Source organism: Sinocyclocheilus rhinocerous, unplaced genomic scaffold (assembly GCF_001515625.1).
Source record: "Sinocyclocheilus rhinocerous isolate Xijiao unplaced genomic scaffold, SAMN03320098_v1.1 scaffold743, whole genome shotgun sequence".
Classification (NCBI taxonomy): Eukaryota; Metazoa; Chordata; class Actinopteri; order Cypriniformes; family Cyprinidae; genus Sinocyclocheilus; species Sinocyclocheilus rhinocerous.
This window is the reverse complement of record NW_015642817.1, coordinates 130,915-139,918: the sequence shown is the minus strand read 5'-3', so window position 1 is coordinate 139,918 and position 9,004 is coordinate 130,915. Positions and strand designations below refer to the sequence as shown.

At 39.2% G+C, this 9,004-nt stretch overlaps 1 protein-coding gene across 1 annotated transcript in view; it reads right to left on the bottom strand.

Moving 5' to 3' along the window:
* Nucleotides 1-211: 211 nt before the first annotated feature.
* The window catches only part of LOC107756546 (circadian locomoter output cycles protein kaput-like), a 64,549-nt gene continuing 55,756 nt past the window's right edge, over nucleotides 212-9,004 (bottom strand). The window contains exons 12-20 of the mRNA XM_016573706.1: nucleotides 7,580-7,706; nucleotides 7,379-7,482; nucleotides 6,644-6,715; nucleotides 5,871-6,029; nucleotides 5,573-5,737; nucleotides 5,298-5,488; nucleotides 4,290-4,382; nucleotides 3,913-4,123; nucleotides 212-3,581 (exon numbers count right to left, since the gene is read on the bottom strand). Coding sequence (XP_016429192.1) covers nucleotides 3,408-3,581; nucleotides 3,913-4,123; nucleotides 4,290-4,382; nucleotides 5,298-5,488; nucleotides 5,573-5,737; nucleotides 5,871-6,029; nucleotides 6,644-6,715; nucleotides 7,379-7,482; nucleotides 7,580-7,706 — 1,296 coding nt within the window. The 3' untranslated portion in view covers nucleotides 212-3,407. The remainder of the gene's footprint in view (nucleotides 3,582-3,912; nucleotides 4,124-4,289; nucleotides 4,383-5,297; nucleotides 5,489-5,572; nucleotides 5,738-5,870; nucleotides 6,030-6,643; nucleotides 6,716-7,378; nucleotides 7,483-7,579; nucleotides 7,707-9,004) is intronic.

Sequence of the window (9,004 nt, the reverse complement as noted above, 5' to 3'; positions counted from 1 at the left end):
AAAATGTATATGAAATAACCGTTTACATAAAATATAACAAATGTTTATATAGAAGTAATAAGTAATACATACATAATTTTAAATGTGTATTACTTTTATATAAAGTTATATTTTATGTAACAAATTTTTGTTTTAAAAAATACTGTGTATTGAAAAGTAATTAAGAGTCGGTATAACACCCAAACTGTTTCAGAACTTTTTTTATTATTAATTTCTTTTAAAACAATATTAACAATATGTTAAAGCTTGTTGTGATGGTATATGTACACAGAAGAATAAAAGGGGGAAAAACAAGCCATACATTGACTGTGCAACATCAACTCGCTGAACTGACAAACAGAAAGCTTTGCGTCCCCCCCAAAGTAAGACACTTCAATAATTAATCTGTTACAAAATATCTCTGTTTTTACTTTCAAATCATACACTGTATATAAATTTATTTCAATCTATTTGACATCTTATAAAATAAACAACTATATTTTTCTAGACATTTTTTGTATATCTTATATTACAATATCTTCCATGCATTTTCTGCAGAGTATCAGCAGAGATGGCTGTTTATGCCAGGTGTCTTTTTCCGTCTCTTCCCCTCACCTGGGAGAATATAAATGCACTGACAATGTCACCTGTTCAGGTAACACATATACTCACGAATCCATGAGGCCTAAAACCTCATCAGAACAGACACTTTTGGGGAGAAATTCAGGCCAGACAGACAGACAGAGACAGAGACAGAGAGAGAGAGCACAAAGCAAAATTCATAAAGAAGGGGAAAAATAATAAAGTGCAGTCTCCACAACCAGAGCATAGTTTCACAGAGAAAGAGAACAAAGATGAGAGAGTCAGTACAGTTTCAATCTACCACTCACAAGTCAACCCAATCAATGAACACAAACACATCTGCAAAACAATCAAACCTTTAACTCCAGAAACATTTGAGTCTTAATGTTCGAGCCTGGCTGGCAAAATATTTCATGAAAACACCGCAAATGGGCAATAAATGAAGGATGAAAGCTCATTTTGTTCGGGGGACGATGTACACTCTATATGGCCATCACAGTGGCAACTGGCATAAGTCATAACCTTTGGATTTATTTGTCCAACTCATTTTAAAATCAATGTTTTATAGCTCCTCCGTCTGGTTTGTTGCTGGTCCTAGATGGTTGGAGCAGCTAATGACCACCTAGTAACCAGCTCAGACCAGCAACAGTGTACTAAAACACATATTGGGATGGATTCGTAGGTTGAGCAAACTAAAATTTACAGTTAAATCAGACTCAAAATGTAGTTTCTCTCATGTCTAGAGAGACATAAAGAGCATTTGTGAGACCCAAAGATAATCTCAGAGCAGCAGAAGGTGATAAATGGGAGGCACCGATGCAGAACACCCTATACTCCGAAACACACCAACATCTTCCTCATCTTTTCTAGTGTGACTCCAGGGAGACAGAACAGAACGCTGAGATGAACCGGTCATGTAATTCACAAACCTTTCAAAACATTTAGAAATGGTTCAGGTGGGCTGGTTTGGGACCTAAATGAGTTCTTGGGAATGGGGGATTTGATATTGTAAGGTCTGAGTATAGTTTGTAGTATCTGAAACATCTTATTTGATATATTGTGGAGATGTCACACCTGAGAGAGTCGGGGAGTTTCACACTTTCTATACATGACTGAAGAAATGTTGAGGAGATTTGCGTACAAAAATACTTTCGGTTTTCATTCAAACAGCACGCTGGCTTTTACTAAAACGAAGCGTTTCTTGCTAATACAAGAAAACATACCTGACAAAACCTTCTCTTCGATAAGTATAAATTACACACATTCTTGTTTTTCGATTTGCATTGCACAACATACAGAAGGGCACATGATCTTAAGACTCTTTGTTTTAAAAAAACAAAATAATCAGCACCAGCCTTTTAATGTGCTATGCGTGACAGGATGGAGGAAAGTGCAAGCTTGAAATCCCAGCAAAGAAAAAAATGTAAATAATTTTACGATTGTCAGATTTTTTTTTACCTATTTGCGTTCCAGAACATCTAAACATTTTTGCCCTTTGCCTGACACTTCTGTGTCTACATCAACTCCCCAAAAATAATTTAAAAAAAAAAATGTAATGGGGAAAAAATAAAATAAGTATTTTTTACTAATATTTGCGTTGTATTTGTCAAACACTTTGCCCAAGTGACTGGCAGATGAGAACATTTCCATTTCTGCAGCCCTGACATTATGATCGTCTTCAGTCATTCAACCTGCATTACTGTCTTATTTTACATCTTCATTTTTGCAGTTTAACTGCTGCGCCACTTGCACCCACCACCATAAAACAATCACAAAGTCGCTCTACTATGAAGCATAAATTAGACAGAGCTTCATCCCTGTGTAATACTGAAACTAAATCTTAAAGCACATCTGTTGTGCTCATATTGACATCAAATCAATGTAGATTTCCTGTATGGACAGGCAGACCACATGCACGTCTGAAAACTCAAAGAACTGTTTGATCAGGGAAGCCAACATGCTTCTCCTGACGAGCTATGTTTAGGACCTTAATATGAAGTAAAAAGTACTGAAATACGATGCTCCGGAACTCAATATGTGGAGAAACTCTAAGTACAGTACAGTGGATCGAGAAACAAAGAGTAACAGGGATTGAGTTGAACTCAGCAGTAGGAAAGTTTGCCCTAGTGCGAAATTGTTCTTGAATATTTGAAATATACAACGTGATTCAAGTTTCTTTACGTTAGCGTTAACATAACTACAGGAGGGGGCCGAACCTGCTCTGCACATGATAACAGGAAGCCAAATGTTTTTGAAATATATTTGGGTCTTCGCTGAATTATGCCCAGCTGCTACCATCTGCACACACACATGAAATATGATGCATGAAATCAGATCATGACCGTGTATTTTTCTCCTTGTTGGTGGGGTGATTTCTCTTTTAGTTAGTATTTTAGTAGCGGTTGAGGACAGAACACACGCAGCAGAGTTTACACTCTGTCAAGGCATTACTTGATTTGTTGATTTTGTCTTATTTGTGTGTTGAAAAGTCCAGATAACTGTAACATTACAGTACCAAAAACCCTCCACGGCTTTCTGTCCTTTATGTATCGATCAAAGCGCCTGCTTGACTGCTCTGTGACCCCTGTCTCCATGATGGGTCACGTGCATGCGGGCTCCTCCTACGTATCCCAGCATCCTCTGCGTGCAGTCCAGGCCAGGCAGAGTCCTTGGGCCTTGTGGCATTATCACCATCATTTGCTGTCATGGGAACTTTGAGGGACTTTGGCTTGGCTCGGGAACGAGCCTTCCCCTGAGCCGAGAGAGTCCCTTCCCATCATGCCTTTCAGAGCTAAACGCTCAACGCGCTTTCCCGGCAACCTCTCGGCTTTTCCCAGGTGGCGGGGCTACCGTGGGAGCATGTTTCTGTAGTCCGACAGGTTGCCGGACTGTGAGTGATGATGCTGCTCCTGCTGCTGTTGTTGTGGCTGTATGTATCCCACAGTGCTTTGCTGTGGAACGTTAGGGGTGTGGAATAAGGCCTGAGTGGGAGCACTGTGAATCAGACCCTGAGGCTGCATCTTCAAGAGAGAAAGAGAAAGGTTACCATGTTTTTGAGGCATTCATATGAATCAGACAACATGATTCAAGACAAAATGTGACCCTGGACCACAAAACCAGTCATAAGAAGCACAGGTATATTTGTAGCAATAGCCAACAATATGGGTCAAAATTATCAGTTTTTCTTTTATGCCAAAACTCATTAGGACATTAAGTAAAGATCATGTTCCATGAAGATATTTTTTAAATGTCCTACCATAAATATATAAAAAATGGACCCTTATGACTGGTTTTGTGGTCCAGGGTCACATATGATTCGGAACTGTAAATCTGAATCACAATATTGTTTACCTGAAAGAACTGCTGAGGTTGTTGTAGTGGTAAACTGTGTGGGACAGCCGACGGGTGAGGCGTGTAGGTGGGCGTGGCCTGATGGGTGATGAAACTATTATGGGGGATCATGATTGGTGAGGTGAAGACAGGGGAAGGGACAAGCACAGCGTTACAGTTCACCTGCTGCACAGGGAAGGAAGGAGCCATCATCTGCTGGTCCAGAGCATATCTGTAACACACAAAAATTTTTGGTCAATTTCGAATAGTATGCTAGCATACTACTTCTGTTACGGCACATATAGCAAAAGTAGTATGCTCTTCCAAATTTAGCCTATCATTGGGTCTATGACTTCATGTTCATTTTGAATGGGGCCGTCATGCTCAAACACACTCACTTGGTTTGTAGAACAGTTGAGCTGCATTGGGAAGACTGGGCTCCTCCATTGCTGTCTGGTACAAGTGTCTGCATTGGTTGGTTTAGTAGCAGCCTACCAATCCAAAAACACCCCATATGATATTACTGATCAGATCAGGGAACATGTTTGTTATAATTACACATTCTGTAATATTACCAAAATCAGCCAATCATGAAGCTCCCTCACTCTACCAATCAGAAAACACCTCTTATTCTGTTGTTCCCAGTAAAGTCATGGCTAAATTAGATTGTTACTACTCTATCATGGATCTACTGTAATCTATTATTTATTAGAAACAGCCAAATAATAGTTATTTTTTGCTAAAATGGTTAAAATGTCATTAGAAACTGCTATTCCAATCAGAGAAACTGTATTAAAGGGATGGTTGACCCAAAAATAAAAGTTCTGTCATTAACTGCTCACCCTCATGTCATTCCAAACCTGTAAGACCTTCGTTCATCTTCAGAACACAAATTAAGATATTTTTGATGAAATCCGTGAGCTTTCCCCGCATAGACAGCAATGCAACTGACACGTTCAAGGGCCAGAAAGGTGGTAAGGACATCATTAAAACAGTCCATGTGACATCAGTAGTTCAACTGTATTGTTATGAAGCTATGAGAATACTCTTTGTGCGCAAAGAAAATAAAAAGAATGACTTTATTTAACTTCTCTTCCGATTCAGGTGAGTATTTAATGACAGAATTGTCATTTTTGGGAATACTGTTTTGGGCTCCAAGCCTTTACTCTTTTCAACGGAGAATACTATCTCAACAGCTGTTTATAAGCACTATTTATTCATACCACACATTTAATGCTTTCCAAGTATACTTTCATTTAATACTAGGATTAAGGTTAGGATCTTGATTTTTCAAGAGTACTCAACCAAATTTTCACACTGAACATTCGTCTTGGTGTGAACAGGCCTTTGCAATGTTCTTCTGCCACAGTAAACTGTTTTTCTGTGTGTTTAAGGTGTGTTGTTACCGTAGCTGTCCGTCCTGGCTGTAGTCGGTGTGTGTGTGTCTTTGGCAGTGTGTGTCGTGTTGGGTTCGGTGTCCGTGGTTGGGTGAGAACATCATTGGGTTGCTATAGAAGGGTGTGGTGAGACTGGTGTGTGTCTGCATTGGAACACTGACGGCCTGCATGTGTCCAGTCTGAACCAGTCTCTGCTGGCCCTAAACACACACAAAAAAGACATCCATAACTGAATGAGTCTTCGAGTGAGTAATATTTATGTGTGTGTTGTGCATAATTTGTACCTGAGCAGATGAGCTACTGGGCTGTTCTCGGAGTAGTGTGTGTGATGAATGTGAAACACAGTGTTGAGGTTTGGGCTGGGTGCTGTGTTGGGACGGCCTGCCTGGACCCTGCTGCTGCAGACCAGAACTGGCAAATTCTCCCTGTATCGGCTGCTGGAGTAACATCTGCAAACACAGAGACCCAAACATATATATTTCTTCATATTTTTATTTTATTTTCTATGTGTGAAGTATTCTATCTGTTCCCAGTTTGCACAAATAAAGATAACATTGCATGTTTATAATTGTGTGCCTGTACCTGTAGATTAGCAAGTTGTAGTTTCTCTTTAATGTCGTGCAGCTCTTGCTGTTGTGTTTTGATGTCGGCCTGTAGGATGCGTGTCCGCTCTTCTAGCTGGTCTTTCAGCTGATGCATGACGCCTAACTGAGGCTGCTGGAATCTGTAGAGAGATTGTGTCTGCAACCCACATCCACACAGAACACGGAGAACACACACTCAAATATACAAAAGGAGCAAACACATAGCGCTTTTCTACCTTTTGGAAACTGTATACTTCTTTCAAATCCGGCCATTGTTTCCACTGAGCCGAATGAAGACATGACTGACTACATTATTGCATAACATTTTGAAAAGCTATTTTAGAGCTATTTTGAATGCCACTGTGAGCTGCAATGGGCAGAAGTTATAACAAATACAATTTATAGCAATCGACCGACAGTACATTCACAAATTTTATTCAGATAATTTTATTTTAGATGGACAAAGTGGCTGCTTTTTGTATGCATGAGGACAGCATTACAGCCCTGATATTAGCAGTCCTTGGTTTAAGTCCAGCAGGTTTTTGGGACCCATGCAAAACCATTTTAATAGCCCTAAACTGCCATTCCTGCAGCAGAAATATGTGGGAGGTTCTAGATTGGGCACCGTCACCCAGTCGACGGTAAAATGTTGACCGTCTTTCTATTCTAAGATTACAACAAACACTAAACTGTAGCTTTACTTACACATGGAGAAAAAGAAAGATAAAAGAAAAAGTGGGGAAAGAAAGAGAGCAGCTGGGAGAGACTGACCATAGTGGAATGCTGACTGCAGGAGGGGGAGAGTGACGTGGGCTCAGAGGAGCTCTGCCTCTGAATAAGGGTCTAAAACAGAGAGACAAAACATTCAGATGCACACACACACAACCATAAAGTTTGGGGGGGTCAGTAAGATTTTTTTTAATAGGGACATCAGTTGCAAAATTCACTTTTACATGGTGTTTGCATATAAATGTGTCTTACTGTAGCAGTGTGTTGACACAACCAATCTACAATGATGAAAATAAATTTTTTTAAATCCCCCAAAAATCTAAACTTTCTCAATAATCAAAAGCCGTTTTGATTTTCAGAGCAGTATGATGTCATATTGCTCAAGCCCTGCCCACAGGTGCTGACGGACTGTCCCGTATTAGCATTTCCTCCCTCAGCCAGTTGTACACTGATACCAACTTGTGGAAAATGGGCATCCAATGTCCCCTTTTGTAAGGAAATGATGGTTTTATTCAGCAAGGATGCTTTAAATTGAACTAACGTTAGAGTAAAGATTTTTACTTTGTTACTAAAGATCTCTATGTCACATAAATGCTGTTCTTTTGAACTTTCTATTCATCAAGTAATCCTGAGAAAAATCATCACAGTTTCCACCAAAATATTAAGCAGCACAACTGTTTTCATCATGCTAATAAGATATGTTTCTTGAGGACCAAAATCAGCATATTAGAATGATTTCTGAAGGATCATGTAAGATGAAGATGTGCAGGTTTGTACCTTTGATCCACTATGTGGCATTCTGCTGGAACTCTTCTCAGGACCAATGGAAGCAGACTGCCGTGACGACGTGCATGCTTCTGTGTACCTCACCGATGAGTTCGCTATGGACACAGACACACACAGGCTTTCACATGATCACCTGATGTACAAGTGCACCTCATAAGTGCAGAGTGTTAGCCGAGGTGTGTTTGTACTTACACGCAGAGTCAGACAGTGCTGTGTGCGATGATTTTCTAGAACTTTGTGATGACACTGATCGAGCGCTGCTGATTCTTTCCCGTGTAGCTTCTAAAGGAGGACACATGTCCAAAAACACCTCCTGCTCCTGCACACAAAACACATTAAAGGAATAGTTCAGCCAAAAATGAACATTTGCGGTCATCCTCAATCCATCCAAGATAAAGAGGAGTTTGTTTCTTCATTGGAACAGATTTGGAGAAATTTAGCATTACATCACTTGCTCATCAATGGATCCTCTGCAGTGAATGGGTGCCGTCAGAATGAGAGTCCAAACAGCTGAAAAAAAAAAAAACATCACGATACTCCACACCACTCCAGTCCATCAATTAATGTCTTTTGAAGTGAAATGCTGCATGTTTGTGAGAAGGAAATCTATCATTAAGGCATTTTCACTTTCAACCATCAGCAAAATCCATAATCGAAAATCCATCATAATACTTCCTCCAGAGAAAAGGTTCATCCCCTGTTGTCCTCTCACATCAAAACACAGCAATATATTTGTTCAGAACTGTTTTGGACTGTTTTTGCTTGTAAATGGTGCTTGATCTGCACACATTTCTCTCTTGATTCAGACAAGATGAATTTTTTTAATGGAGAAAGCAATATTATGGATGAGGACTGGTATTTTAGCAAGTAGCAACGGTTTGAAGTTAAAAACGTCTTAATGATAGATTTGTTTATTAAAAACAGTTTTTTATAAGAGCTTCATAAGTTGTTAAGTGATGGACTGGATTCATGTGGATTACTTGTGGATTATTGTGATGTTTTTATCAGCTGTTTGGATTCTCATTCTGACGGCACCCATTCACTGCAGAGGATCCATTGGTGAGCAAGTGATGGAATGCTACATTTCTCCAAATCTGTTCCAAAGAAGAAACAAAATCAATCTACATCTTTGGTAATCTATCAATCTTAAACATGAAAAACTATTTATTAAACAAACACCACTGTGTGTGTTTCCTGGGCATGTGTAGACCTTGATTGAGGATGTTGCCATATCAGATGAGCTTTCCTCCAATCCAATCTCTCTCCTTCTTTCTGCTCGGACTTCAGCATAGCTTTAGATAGAGAAGAAGCATTTGTTTTTACTTCTCATTCGTTTAACTCATATATTTATTGTGAAAAGCTGTAGACTGATCCTGGAATGTAGTGAATTTTTGAGAATATGCTCAATTTTGAAGGCCAAACTAAGATTTGTAGTAACACAATCTAACCACTAGATGGAAACATAAGTTAAACAAAAACAACAGATACTGTAAAACACTTAATTAATTGTGCTGACTAGTTCAAGAATATTAACTACTCTTGAAGTAGTTATGAACAGGCATTTATACACAGATATCTGTAAGTTACAAATATTATTAATCCTAAAATATTTAAAAA